Source organism: Pyxicephalus adspersus, chromosome 1, assembly GCF_032062135.1.
Source record: "Pyxicephalus adspersus chromosome 1, UCB_Pads_2.0, whole genome shotgun sequence".
NCBI classification, from domain to species: domain Eukaryota; kingdom Metazoa; phylum Chordata; class Amphibia; order Anura; family Pyxicephalidae; genus Pyxicephalus; species Pyxicephalus adspersus.
Window position 1 is genome coordinate 61488406 of NC_092858.1, and position 15647 is coordinate 61504052.

Below are 15647 nucleotides of genomic sequence, written 5' to 3' on the forward strand. Positions count from 1 at the left end.
TTCTTTAAACAAACCTTTAGTGGTACCTGAAACCTGGCAAAAGCCTGCTGGCTGTATATTATGATATGCAGTACTTCCATAGTGGTCATTCCCAAAATGGAAATTAAATGATTCTAGAAAACTACCCTAAGCTTGCTGAAGTTTTTCTAAAAGCTGTTCTGTATCTGTACAAAGCCTATATCATTTGTTGGGATGGCAATAGGTTGAATTACTCAATGTCAAACTTTTGGGGGCTATAAAGGTTTTGAGGTGAGATACATAAACTGTAAATTGACTCATCCAATTGTAGCAGTAGAAATACAGCACAATGACAGTTTTCAACGCTTGTTGCAGTTTATGTAGCTGACCAGAAGATCCTAAGAAAACTGAAGTGTACTTTATCTTTTTCCCCGCAGAAAGCAGTCATGCATACCATCTTTGTATATGGAACTCTGAAACAAGGACAGCCAAACTACCACATCATGACAGATCCCAAGCTTGGAAAAGCTTTATTTAAAGGCAGGGGTTGGACTGTGGACAAATATCCATTGGTCATTGCAGAGAAAGGTAACATTCCATTTCTCTTAGAAGTCCCAGGAACAGGTCATCGTATTGCTGGTGAAATCTATTCAGTTGATGACCAGATGCTACAATTCCTGGATGAATTTGAAAGCTGCCCGGACATGTACCAACGCACTGTTAAGAGGATTGAGATATTAGAGTGGGAAGGTAAAGATGACTCACCTGAGGAGCGACCAGCTGCTAACACCATTGAGTGTTTTGTCTACAGCACGACAAGCTACAAGCCCGAGTGGCTTAGTTTAACTTACCATGACTGTTATGATTCCTATGGGACACATGGCCTGCATTACATTGATCATCAGAACTGATAATAAACATGGCCTCATCCACACAAGAAATATCACCTCTGAATATATTGTGATTAGAATATATTTTGATTTAAATATACATCAATTTATACTTGAAATATACATTACATTGATGTTTACGTAATTTGGCTTAAATTATCTCCATTAAATGTTTAAACCAATAATGTGGTTTTTATCAACCAGTTCTCAACATTTCAAAAGAAACACTAGGTAATAACATTTTATAATAAATCTATTTTATAGAAGGCGGTTTTGTTCAAGATTAATTTCTCAGGAATAATTTATAAAATATATAGCACCAGTTTCAGTAAACATATATTGTGAACTGGGGGTGCTGAATTGCACATGCAATATCCACTATGCAGTACATCTTTTTTTTTTCCTTTCCACAATTCCAATGTTGTGTATAGTTTATATCTGATGTCACAAACTTGATAAATAAACCTGTACATGGTAAACATACATTATTGATTTGTAGCATAGTCTGTATTTTTTGTTGCATTGATTATTTCCTTTCATTACCAGCTAAACACAGATGTCTAATTTCTGTCCTTCTGCCCACCTATTGTTGGGTCTTTGTATCCAGTTTCCACCTTTATTTGCTACTTGTTGCCCTGTTCTTCTCCACTAATCAATAAATCTTGACAACCAGGACTGGTATGTGGAGATACTTTATTATAAAAAAAAAAAAACGTTTGTGTCACAAAACATTTTTCTTTTTGCTGCACTAGAATAATGGTATATTGCACTCCTTACTCCACACAAACTGTCAGCACAACAGATAGATTTTAAAATGTGTGAACTAATAAAAATGATACTTTCCCATGAAAGTATCTATAAATACATGTCTAGGGGATTTTTTAATTTAAAGAGTGTTACACAAATAAGGAAAGCAATGTCTGGAATATACAGCTCAATTTACACACTGTAAAATGACAGTAGCAACTATTCATTTCACACAACTCTTTAGTTTGGCAATTTGTTCTGTTTTGCAAAGGATTGCTACTCTATACGATTAATCACCAGTGATGACAACCAGCAGTGATCACCAGCATGACAACCAACCCTATAAAAATCATCAGTGTATCCCAAGCTTAAAAACCCAGTTTGAATACAAATATTCCTTAGGGTTAATGAAGTTCTCTTTTTATAGGCCATAATCTATTATAAATTTAGGGTGCAAATAAAACAACAAACCATTGCATGATAATCAAGCAGTTTTCACAGCTAAGAAATACTTCACATTTCTATGAAGGTCTAATATACCAATGGCATGATCAATAAGCTGAATTTAAGAAGTTCTTTTAAAAACGTAATTCCTATTTAAATACTGAATAAGCCACTCAAGCACAGAGTCTGTTAATCATTTTTTTTTATTCATCCCACGTGAATTTGTAATAAATATAACAGTATAAAATTTGTATAGTAGGAATGTCAGCATAAAACATGAATATGTGACAGTTGATGAGAAATCATGTATAAAGTATTAAATGAAGTCTTGTAGTGAATGGGATTTATTCCAGCTGAACCAGTAGATCTCCCTCTCCCACGGTTTCGCCAGCCTTGCAATGCACACCTATGACCTGTTAAAAAATTCAAAACAAAGTTAGATATATAAAGGACAGATTGAAAAGCTTTGTTAGTGTTGTATTTAGATGGTTAGCTGGTATGCGTGAAACACAGCTGTAAACACCTACCAAGAACAATGCAAGGAAAGGCAATGCAATAATCAGGGATTGAAATTTTTCTTTACTTCTCTGCTACAATGAAATAGTTCACATATAAAAATATGTGTTGCCTTTAGGTATTCACCTTATTTCCTTTTTCCACATTTTGTATTTTTTAATAGAATACACAGGATATATGTGTGTGTATGTTTATGGCATAAATGAATAGCACTATGTAACATAATGTTTCATGGTCCACAAAGATCTAAATAGACCCTAACTTGGGGAAGAATTTGCTTTTTTGTTTAAATAATTTCTGTGTTACCTAAAATTTCTAATCATCTTCACAGTAAGTATATCAGTAAATTACCAAATAAATCCATTTTAAGCCTAGATGTAACAATACAGAATAAAAAATGTAAGGATGACATGCAAAATCTAACAAAGAAAAAAAAATCTTCAACATTATAAAATGAAGAACCCTAAAAGGTATGAATATTGTAAGTTACATAGCATATACTAAGCATAAAACATATGCTGACTTCTATTGCTTGCAGTTTGAGTCAACATGGGTGGTAATTCCAAAAAAAATGCTAAATTTCATAATTTTATTATCATGCTGAAAGAGAAAACAGAGAAGACAAACATAAGCAGGAAAATTTGAGTTTAATCTTGAGCATTGGGCCCAAATACCACAATGCTGTAGAAAGTTATATTTACTAAAGGCAGAAATACCACATTACTAAACCGACAACACCTAAAAGCAGACTTGAACTAAACATAAGAATGGACTTCTACAAATGGCCACAAGAATTATTACTTTGTGAGTAACTTACTCCACTTACTCTTCTACAAAGAAACAAAAAATAGGATCACTGGTAACAGCCCAAATTGCTATGACAGGCTGTTTTCAGGGCAACTCCTACAAAACGGTCACAAGCTTTACAAGTCTCTCTGATAAACCCAATCTGTACTGATGTATTCTGGACTCCTTGTCTAATTGGTATAAAGTTTGCAGATCTCCATCCTGTATCTTTCATCCAGCTTGCTGCATCCTCTCCTTTGACATGGAGGGTCGTAGGTCACCTTCACATCCGATTATCAAAGTAACACTCATTAAGCAGCAGTCTGCTTTGTACCGCAATGCATTAGATTGAGGGAGCCATCACTGCGTATAGTCGACTGAATTTTGTGTTTCAAGGAAGTGTGGATGTGACACTGCACTGCCACAATCTTAAGTTTCAGACATCTCCAGCTGATGATTAATTATGGGTGGTGGGAAATAAAACCTAGTAAAGCCAGCTGCTTGCCATTGTCGGCAAAATGACTATAATGGATATAGGCTGCCAATTTTCCATTTTATTGGCAAGCCTTCCAAATGCAATTAGGGGAGTTATAAATGATATGGAAATCTATCAAGTCCCTTTCAATTTAAAAGAAGGTCTTCCCAAGAGAGTTATCTTCAAACCCACCATTGACTTTGCTGTGCTAATGATGTATATTTTCGATTTCTAATTAAAGCACCTGCCAACTTTTTTCAGCAGGTTCTCTTAAGTGACATAGGTGTGCAAGTGTGCAGCAAGAAAATCATCACACTTACCTTTAAGGAACCCCCCCCCCCACCTCACACCTCATTGACTCTGTTTCAATTCAAGGTGGCCAGTGAAAACCAAGACATAATTTGATATAAAAAGCACAGAAGAGAATGGTGGACATTTATCAGGAACTCTGTTGCTTGCTCAGTGCTATTTACTTTTAAATAAAAGCATGAAAATCAAATGCAAGAGATAAAATTGCAAACGTAAAGGATGACTGCACAGTGCTCCAATTCTCAATTTCATCCTTCAGAGCCACAAAATGGAGTGATACAGTTACTGGATGAGATTTACAGTAACAGCTGTGCTCTTCCCACACAGGGGAGGGACTAATGTGCACAGGTCTGCTTGGAGCAGACAGGAAGCAACAAAGCATGATGCCATTTCTTTTAAGGATACGCAGGAACAGCTATAACTAATTATAGAAGCTATGCATTTGCATTATAAAGATTTCACCAGCTTTTTGTACTAGATTATTCAAGACTGCAATTATAAAAAAGAAAATTATGGATTTCCTATAAAGCTACAGTTATTTCAAATTTTGCCTAATCTGTTTAGCAGTAACACTGAGAAAAGCACAGGAAACCGTGCCAGTGGCATATGGCTCTCTACTGTGCTAAACATTCATACTAAAGACAGGTTCATCAGTCATTAGTGTATCTGGGTAAAAAAATTAGCTTCTGATGGATGGTATTTAGAGCTTACCTGCTGCTAGTACATTACCAAAGAAACACAGGTTTCCAAACCCACATGACATTAGAAATTGCAGACCATGAAATAAAATACTTGCAAGCAGACATCATGTACGCCAAGTTATACAATATAATAAATAAGCTATTTCAACTCTGCGTAAAATTGGGCCCGCTGCAAGGGACCTTGGGTCAGGCCTGCACAGGCCAATTAATGCACAGCACCTGCTGTATAGAAGCAGCACACGAAGCACTTCCGAATCATTTTCGCAATTAAAACAAAACTGTTTCCTGCCTATTTCAAACAGTAACTGTTTCAATGCAAGACTGAGCACCAAACCATTATAAAATCAGTAGGCAAAAAAAAGCATTTTTAAGGGGGTGTAAGGAGATGGTTGGGATAAATCTGCAGTGTACCCTTCTTTTGTTCTCTTACCCTGTCAGCCTTCTGCCTAATTTGGCAGAAAAACAGAGGGCTTGTGGTGGCCTTCCATAGTATCACCTTCTGCTGCACTCTGGCCCCCTAAAAAGACAGATCAATATCATCTCTGCTGATTTTCCTTAAAAAGTGGAAATCCTTCAATTACAGTTTTTTTTTAGGGGGGGTGCACAGGTGCAAGATTTTAATATGTATTTTGGGCTGTGAATAAATTCCCAGCCCATTGCTATAATCTCCAATAGTCAATAGCATTTTTCTATCATGTGTGCACTGCATCAGAATTAACTAATTTTTTCCAGTTATTGAGTGATCAACGCAACAAAGGCAGCAAATAAATATAGGTTTTTTAAATCTGAGAACTTTATGGCATGTGTATTATGGTGACATGATATTCTGATACTTTGTTGTCAGTGTACAGTGTCAGTTTTATTGTTTTGTTGTTATGACAAAACAAAAGTTTGCTATTAGTAATAATTCAGTTTTAAATATAATCATCAATTGTCTTCAGGTTGTGGCAATGTTCACCAATCAATTTCTTGGGCATCAAAGGTTTGCCTTTAGCTGCTTGTTCAGGTGAAGGGATTAAAACAGTTTTCACTATAATCCTTGTGCAGTATTTAGCATAAATATTCTATATCTATAAAATCACAACATACTAATAACATACTAATAACAATATGATATCATAATATGCACAGATTATAAATATTATTAGGTATTAATATTGGCCTTTGTGCCTGCAGTGCAGTTTTATGCATGATTATCTCACTTAAAATTCTGTTTCAGTGGCATTTTCTTTCCAAGCTATCACCATGCGAGTTAAGATTTTTTTGTGCTAGATCTAGAATGGAGGAGATATCCTGCAAGGCCTCCTATCTGCATCCACCTGTTCGGGCTTTTATGAATTTTAGACTGTTGCCTAGAAACAAGCAGTCACAACTGACCAGAAATGAGTCTGTGCTGTCTTTATATTTAAACTACAATCACAACTTCCAAACGTGGCGCTGGAATGAAAAGTGATACAAAATAATGCTGAGACTGCATCTGTAAATACACACATTAAAAAAAAGTGTATTTCATTTTGCTCCAACCATATTTTTTTTTCCTAGAAACTACAATGTGTTCGTCGTAGCAAATCCCAAAATAATTGGATGTCAATGTCCATTCAACGCATGTTGTCTGCGCCCCATCTAAACATGTTTCTGAACACAATTCTCCAGCTCAAATGGAATAGGTGGAGGAGGACAAGATTTGTCATGACATTCGATTAAGATGGCTGCTAACAGGATTAGAAAGCAGCTGTCACTTTGTGTTACTTGGTTGCAGAGACAAAAATACAGATCTATAAAACAAAAACTTGGACAGAAACACTCCACATGACTAGAGAGAAGAAAAATAAGGACTGAATGCCAATAAACTATCTGCAATCTACATTGTACCAAGCCCTCAAGTTAATAAGGGCCGGCTTATACCAACACCAGCTGTACCATGTGAAACATGTATAAAGAAAGATGGGACTCATCAGTGAGAAAAAAAGAAATTTGTGTGCCCTAGGATGTAAACACTATATAAAACATCAATTCATTTACAGCTAGAAAAAACCCGAAGAGCTTACAATCTAGTAGGTGGGGACTACCAACAGTTTTTCACCAATTAGGTACTGCATTAGGGATATTGTTGATATTTTTGGATTACAACATTCTTAAAAACATGTTTTACTGGCCATGATTGTGTTGGGCTTAAGTTTTGAATCCCTAAGGTTCACCTCTTTAATTTGCACTTTCTGTGTCAATGACACTGTTTATCTCTTGCATGTGACCTTTAGGATTGGAGCTCAGGATAGGCACATATAGAAAATTTGTAAATATTATTTGGTTTTTATCATATTCTCCACAACAGCTTTTATTCCTCTAATATCATCGGTACCAATGATTCTGCCCAATTGAAATGTCAATTTGATTTATTGGATGTTTTGGCAGCAAAAGTGACTCTGTGGTTTGCATATGGCTTAAAAGGCTGGCATACTTTAAATATGTTTAAATATGATAAAATTCAGAATAGAATTTAGGTATTCAAGAATTCATTTTTTTTTTACAAGCTATCAACATTAGCTACTGACAACACAGATTAGTGATAACCACACACACAATCCAGATTTTCATACTATATTCAGCCCGCATCCAGCTATAATGTCTGTATGAGTCGGAATTTAAATCTATTGCTATACTGTAAAATTTGTCAAAACGGTTACATTTTCCTACATTAAACGTTGGTCATATACATATGGAATTCCTAGCATGACCACACAACATCAATCAAATGGGTTTAGCCAACATCCCCCCTATAATAGAACAAACCGATAGATACTCTGATCTGTTTTTATTTGCTAACAAAATCTGGATGAAAATTGGCATAAATTGCGAAATCATTGCAGTAAGTAATCAGCAGAAGTAAAAATGTAAAATTATATTTAAAATTACAATAATGCTAAAAATCTTAAAAGGGAACAGCTGATTATGGTTTAATTTCCAGTAGAATAGAAACTTTGTAAGAAACTACTTTAATTCAAGTTTTCAACTATAGATTATTTTTCCAGCCCATGGTCAGCCCAGATAGAAGTATACTCTCAGCTCTCAGTTCACTGATTGGATACACAGTTCTCCTTCATTAAATCGATATTAAAGACCATGAACGACTTGGAGACCACTGTCTTAAATGTAACAACAATTCAAAAGCATTCTGTTCTGCAGCACTCAGGCATGCTGACTGTTTGAATCTCCCACTGTCTGTAAGGAGAAGAAATGGGTTTCACACAATGTGTGATAAGGTGAATCAATTTTTTACAGTCTACTTTCTACTCTCTTTTTAGGAAGAGTAAAAAAAAACAAACAAAAAAAAAAAAAAACGATTAAACTTAAATGTTTATTTAACTAGATAGCAACACCTTGATATTTTGAAAACAAAAACATTTTCTAATGCAACTGTTACACTTTACAATACAATGCAAATGACCCACAGTGAAAACTGAAATAACTGTAAAAGTTTTCCATGAGAAAAAGATGCATTTTGTTACTTGTGACATAATCATTAATTTAAAACAAAAAATAAGCAAACCATAATTTAAAAGTAATGAAACGAGAGTCTGTAAATATATACATAAAATAAAATGAAATAAAAACAGCCATCTATACATGATTCCAGTATGATCAGATGCCCCCTTCCACAGTCTATATCGGATTTTAAAATAAGGAAATTCTAAATATGTTTAATTTTTATGCATGTACTGTACAGAAAAAAGGTATAAAACTGTATCATAAAAACACACTTTATAAAGCATAACATCAAATGCTAATAATGGCTTGATTACTAGTTACACCACTTATTTCTAAATCTAATTTAATGCAGCAAACTAAAAAGGGATAAAAATAAACCATAGGCTTATTAATAGAGCAAGGGTTTAGATAAACAAAATATTCACCAAAAATGACAATTTTTAATGTTTGATGGATGTAACCTTAATCCTCACACATCCACATAAACCGAACTTTCACAGACTAGAAATACTTTACGGCAGTTAAAATGTTAACATGATGATATTCTGCCTATGACCTAGAATACAAAACTGTGAGACAATAGAAAAAGTACAGATGTAAGAGGCCCACCTAGGCTGCTGTGAAAATTCAGAGCATATCCTTTGGTTCCTTATTCTTTTAGGATAGCTTTATGTCTTTTCAGAACATATTTCAATTCTCCCACTGTAAATAGCATGAATTCATCACCCTTCCCTTGAAGTACTTCCTTACATTTTCCAGGAGCCTCCCACCCTCTAGTTTCAGAAGGTGACCTCTGCCCTTTCTCTTGTACCTTGCTGAAACTTTTGATATATTATTTCAACCTTTTATTATTATTTTCATATATCAGTTTCCCTTCACATTAAATTGTTCTGACCCACATATGTACAATTCCTTTCAATACCTAATAACATGACACACCCTTCAAAAATAAAAATAAAAAAAAAAACACTTTTGCAGCACCAGATGAGGTTTAGATAATATCACATGGCTAAAGATATAGCCCAAACAGTTATTTCAAAAAATTAAAAAGCTTAACTTCCTATTGATGAATATTAATGCAGGAAGACAAGTTAAAAAAAAAAAAAAAGATGGGAAAGCTTTTAATGCTAACAATTAAAAATCCAAATTAATCCAATCCTTCCTTTAAAGAAAAATAGTAACTATTAGTATACTAGTAGGTTTTTTATAATGTTTCAATGTTTTTTAATGTTTCTAATGTTTATTATCCACGCACTACAGGATCAGCACTATTGATAACAGGATCCCTATACATAAGCCTATTCAGTAAGAAATCATTATGTAGCTGAGTACCAAATCATATTTAAATGACTACAGTGAACTCCAACCTGATTGGTTATTGCACATCACTCTTTAATTCTGCCCTATCTGATAAGTTTCCCAATGTATTATTAGTAAGGTATACACGTTCAGTAAAAGAAATTCATATAAAATAGGACAAAAATTATATTTTTTAAATTACAATAAAACATATATTAAAATGGTGGTATAGAATTAGAATTGGTAGACGCAATATTTCAAAAAAAAAAAAAAGTAAACTAAGGTCTGGGAGAAGGTGATCCTATACTGTAGAGAAGGGATGCAAGCATTATGCTAAATCATTCTCATTTCAAACAGTTTAAAAGAAAAAAAGTGATCATAACAGTCAGCCATTTTGCCAGAAACCTGCAAACATTTCTATGTGGAGCACAATAGGGCATCTTAGTGAAATAATAATACAATGCACTAACATTTTAGGGGAGAAAATGACTGTGTTTATCTTCAATAAAATAAAAGTCATACAAATGTTTGTTTGTCGTGTTCATTTTGCTTGTAGTCAATATGCATCCATTGCCATACAGATATGAATGACTACTTTTGTAATTTAAATACTAATCCTTTTAAAGGTAAAAAAAATCCCTTTATTTAAGCATACAAAGCAAAAAAAGGAAACTATTCAAACAGGAAAAAACATGAAATGTTTTTCTTATTAAATTTCACACATTATTTTGTATTGCTATTGCTTACCATGTCCCCAGGCTTAACAGACACAGCGACCACTGTCCCAGGCATCGGTGATCTCAGAATGCTACTGGTATCTTCTTCCACCTTCTCCGGCATGTACTTGCTCAGCTCAGCTGCATGCTTCGTCAGCACTTGCAGTTTATACTTAAAGGTGAACAAGCAAAATTAAATAATTAGATTTATCTTCCAGAAGAAACAAAGCAGTCGCATATTCTGCTGATACAACAAGCTATTAACGGGTAATTTATTTATTACTGTTCTGTAATTTTATTCACTAATTTAAACAAACACATTTACAAAAGCATCTTGTATAGGGATTAGCAGCTGACAATAATAGCATTTTTTAAATTTTTGCATCAGTTTATGTTCTGGTACTTAGCATTATTCTTTTTTAATTTTCTAAATGTTTTATGAATTTGTAAAAATACTTTTTTGCAGGTTTATGGTTCAAAAGAATTGTAACATGTTCCCACAATTGATTCAGATATTGTAAAAGCCATCTATTCTTAAACAACATTTATAAGATCTAAATTATATGTTTTATTGAAAATGTGCAGTTTCCCTTGGAACTAAACTGCGATCATCCCAGGTTTTTTGTTCTTAATTAGAATAACTAACTATCTGTAATCTCTAAATCTCCCATTTATTTTAGGACATGTTTGGGGGAGTAGACTAGAATATGTACGCATTGCTAGTCTTTTTCTCAGTCAAATGCTTGTACTTTTTCCTTAACATTTATACTAAATTGCAATTGAACGCAGATTTTTGTCCTGAGTGGGCTACCAGTAGATGGCAGTACGTCTCTTTGGGTAATCATGTTAGTTGGCACATGATCTAGAATAGAGAACGGATAGTGGTAAGGGATTTTAGATTTACCATATATACAGTCAAATTCTGGCTGAGTTTTAAAACTAGAAAGGCTGGCATGTCTCGGGAACACCCTGCACTATACAAGTTTATATACCAGGATAAGTTTTATTACCCATATATTTAATATAAAATATATTTTTTTTAAATATTCACTTGAACTATATATGAAAAATCATCCTCATTAACTTCACACTGCACCTAAAATACTTTTAAATGCTGATACAAAGCAATGTATCAATGAATGACATAGTAGTATGTCATATGCCGGATAACACTCACATCACATTCCATAACAGGGATGGCAGATAGGTTTTATTTTTCATTATATCAAAGGTATAGATACTTTGAAAGATTTTTTTTTTACCCACTGACCTAAGTCAATTTTATAAAGAAGAAAATGGCTAATCTCTAGTAAAGCTGTTAAGATTTGATAACATGTTGCTTGTCCAATTTCTCTAATCTGACAGTGTGAATAATAACATCTTCGGTGTGTTTTTTTTTTTCTTTCTCTTGAGTATGTGTTTTGCAATCAAGTAATACAAGTGTCTGCCAGATTCAGAAGGATATGATCCTTAAGCGAAATTACAGTGCAAATAAAAGCTTTTTGCTCCAATTAAAATTTGCCTGACTCATAAGTGGCAGAGAAAAAGCAAGCAGAGTGCATTTTCCTGTCAATCTAATAAACATTCTGTGCAGAAGGAGTATTTATCAAAGATAAATTGTACTTAAAAGTCTTTCATTAAACCTATAGGGGGGAATATAATTACACAAAATTGCACAGTTTTGGGATCTGTGTATGTCGTCTAGATTCAGCTTATACTATGAAAATAGTAAAATATCAGGGGGAAAAGAACTCCATAATTATTAGACTCTGGTCTGGCATGATAATGCAATGTGATTTTTTTTTTACATTTCCAAGAATCATGGTAAACAGAATGCCTTTACATCAGTTTACATCTTAAAACACCACTGCTATGTAAACATTTTTGTTGATAATTTTAATTGCTCAAGTTTCACATAAAAACTAGGCATTTAAGCTAGAAAGTGTTTGAATGGCAATGAAAAAAAGCTTTTGTGCACATTATATAAACAATATGATACGTTATGGCTCTTGAAGAAGGTAAAACTGCATTGTTATAAATATATACAAAACAGACAATAAATGACATACTTTCAGTGCTAAAACTGGTGTAAGATAATGTTTCGTTTGTTTCTCTTGACTTTTTCTAAAGTGGCAAAGTTGCTTGCTTTGGATTCAGAGGTTATGTATTTCTATTCTAGTCATAGCACAAACATATATTCTAAAACATCATGTACACCACTATGGTGTGTGCGAACTCATGACAACCTGAATTCAGCAATCTGTCAGGCTATCTATATCACGTCTACTATGGGACTGTCTAAAGAATTTGTAGGTTCTTACATGGCTGTCAGTTAAACTCTTCTTGAGTACAATTACTTTTAATTTATTATGTTGTATTGTATAGGTAAGCAGCAATAGTGAAGTTATCATGACAGTCTATTCTACTCCAAACGAAAAAGAACATAGTGCATATATGATATGGAATACATCTCCTAATTAAAAAAACCTAATATTTCTGGGGAAAAAGAAGAACAAAAGAATAATGTTTTGAGAATCTGTTCTTCTTTCAATAGTAATGTGCAGTTCCTAACCATTGGATAGGTACATAAAAGGGCAAAACATAAAAACAAGTGATGTCACTGGAACGATCATTATATAGTAAAAGTAATTTCTTGCAAAATTAAAAAATGTTTTATGGACTGTAGGTGATATAAAAAAGGGGATTCTGAGTCTAGAAGGTATAAACATAAAAAAAAAATAAAAGAATGAAGAGAAAGCGGAAAAATAAAAGCATTAAGAGGGCCATATTTTAGAGGAAAAAGAGAGACAGGTGTATAGTAAAGAGGAGGGTGGTTGTTTGTGGTAGGGTGCTTGGATCATGTGTTACCAGGTACAAGGAAAAAAAGAAAAAGGAGGGGGCAGTCCTAAGAACACATTCAATGCAATTCAAAAAGGGATTCAGCGTAGGTGAGGAGACAAGAAAACTTCATCCATATTGAATCACAAATTCCTTTCTTGGATTATCATCATTGGCAAGGAGCCATTGTGGCAGGTGGTGCCAATAAGAATGAATAGAAGACCTATTTATGGAGAAGGGTTTGCATGTTCAAGGTACATATGTGGTTGTAGACTTCAAATATCTTGTTCCAAGACATCCTAAACAGAAGAACTCATAAGATATAGAAATAGGTACCTTTCTATGTGCTTTAATAATTTCACTATGCATCTTTTAAGGCTAATGGACTGTTCAGGTTTCCCAACATCTTCTAAATGGTTGATAGCAAGGGTGGTGGGGAATCAAAAAGGAAACTGATTCCTAAAAAATGTCAGTGGTCTGTACAAATCTCTGGCAATTAAAAAGTGACTAGCTTGGGGCCATTTGTTTTTGTATAAATCCTCTAGAGAAAGAGGGTGTTTGTCCACTAGAAGGTCAGGATTATCTAAGAGAGACACCAGGGCCAGATTCCCAGACCCAGATCCTTGGTTCTCAGATTCAGGAACCAAGTGTATGAGAATGGGGGACTTGTTTTTTCATGTATTGGTTCTGAAGTTAAATGGTTAACAGTACTGGATCAAAGAAATTGAACGTTTCAAATGCGGTATATTGAAATAATCATCCAAAGGAATAAGAATGCATGCCTTGTGATATAGGTTAAAAAGTTTGGGAGCCCAAGTTGTAAGCGCACAGGCTTAAATCACAAAAGGTGTCCAAAGCCAGGTTATTTTTAAAGCCAGGGATCGTAATTATCCAGAATAGGATTTGGGAGGTCGTATTTGGATTGTCTGAAAAATTAACATAAATTCAGGTGTTAATGTTAAGGATTCTGAAGACTTCAAGCCAGGAATTGTTGTATGGATCATTTCATAGAAATAGTGAGAAGGAAAGGTAAGTTAATGTGTGGTTGGCTTTTATACAAAATTACATGTTAGTGGGACATTACAATGCATTACAATGCAATCATTTTTGATAAGAAGCCCTTTAAGAAGCAAATTGTACATTTATTATTATGTACACTTTGCCTACTAATTTTAAAATTATTGCATTTAATCAGAAAGAAGTTTATATATTCGGTATGAAAGCCAGATCACAATGCTGAACATAAAATGGACCTAAACTCAAAAATTTTACTTTACATAAAAGGGCAGACAACTTTATATAGAGGTAAAATTGTATTTTTTTTTTTTTTTTTTTTTTTTGTGCACCAGGCCAAAGAAGGATACTGGGACGACCGGGACCCAATTGAAGAAACCTCCCAATGGATAGACAGATCTGGGGGATTAAAGCTAAGTGTGTTTTTTTTATTTTGACTTTATTTATGCTTTTTGACGTAGTTATGCTTTCAGCATTAAATAACAGAAAAAAGCTTTAAGCCCTAGTTACATTGATGACTTTGAAGAATTTTTAATCATGTAACTATTGAGTCCACAGCTATTCATATTATTATGTTCTATATCCTGATACCCTAGCATGTTCTATAGTATTGTTGCAAATAAATTGCAGTTGACTATTGACCAAAATGGAACTCATTGAGAAATAGATGAAAGTGATTGATCCATAGCTCTCTACTGTACCTCTTTTGTACTTGTGTTTAATTAAAAAAATTATTTTTCACAAAATGACTGTAAAAAGGTTTTGTACTACACCAAGGGGTCTATTTAAAAATGTTTTTCCCCAAAATTGACATAAATTTTAATCAGTTTTGGCTATTTAAACAACTAGACAATTGGGGGAAATCATGGGTCCCATGTAAAACCTGGGTAAAAATGATAATAAAAAGCTAAATTTCCTATGCAACCTCCTTTTTACTGCATGTATTTTCCCCTGATTTATTTTTAAATGTTTTTTTCTTATGAACAAAATACCTGTGTTAATAGTATAAATAAAGCAGCCATATAGCCTAACTGATATGTTGCATTCAAATTTCAACACAATGACTCAAAAGGTTCATTTTCCATAATTTTCCAATACTTGTCAATGAGTGGTTACTTCCACAAAGGCATCAGTGTTTGCTCTGTGAAAAACTCTATTTTGAAAAATATAATTCTATAGTAACTCCATACTGTCTAAATCTTTTGGCATGGCTCTATTGATCCCTGAATATACTGAAAAGGAGAATGGTGAGAGTATATTTAAAGTGTGGCTGTAGTTAGATACATGCTTCTAAAAGGCTGTTTGCCTAGGTATATCTGGTATAAACACATTTCGTCACAAACCTGGAACAAATGTTCTGTAAATTGGTGTTAAAAAAAAAAAAAAAAAAAAAGTTTACAGAATTACCTCTCCAATTAGCATTGCGGTTACATGAAAATAAATTTTCTCTGAATTTGCCAGTCCACAC

The 15647-nt window shown here is 33.8% G+C and overlaps 2 protein-coding genes across 3 annotated transcripts in view; one reads left to right on the forward strand and one right to left on the reverse strand.

The window, feature by feature from the left end:
- GGACT (gamma-glutamylamine cyclotransferase) overlaps positions 1-1338 on the forward strand; it is a 12360-nt gene extending 11022 nt beyond the window's left edge. For both annotated transcript variants that reach the window (XM_072411629.1, XM_072411624.1), the window contains exon 2: positions 396-1338. In XM_072411629.1, the coding sequence (XP_072267730.1) occupies positions 405-869 (465 nt within the window). In that variant the 5' untranslated portion in view covers positions 396-404 and the 3' untranslated portion in view covers positions 870-1338. The remainder of the gene's footprint in view (positions 1-395) is intronic.
- Positions 1339-10319: 8981 nt separating this feature from the next.
- The window catches only part of PCCA (propionyl-CoA carboxylase subunit alpha), a 173840-nt gene continuing 168512 nt past the window's right edge, over positions 10320-15647 (reverse strand). The window contains exon 22 of the mRNA XM_072411643.1: positions 10320-10499. Coding sequence (XP_072267744.1) covers positions 10335-10499 — 165 coding nt within the window. The 3' untranslated portion in view covers positions 10320-10334. The remainder of the gene's footprint in view (positions 10500-15647) is intronic.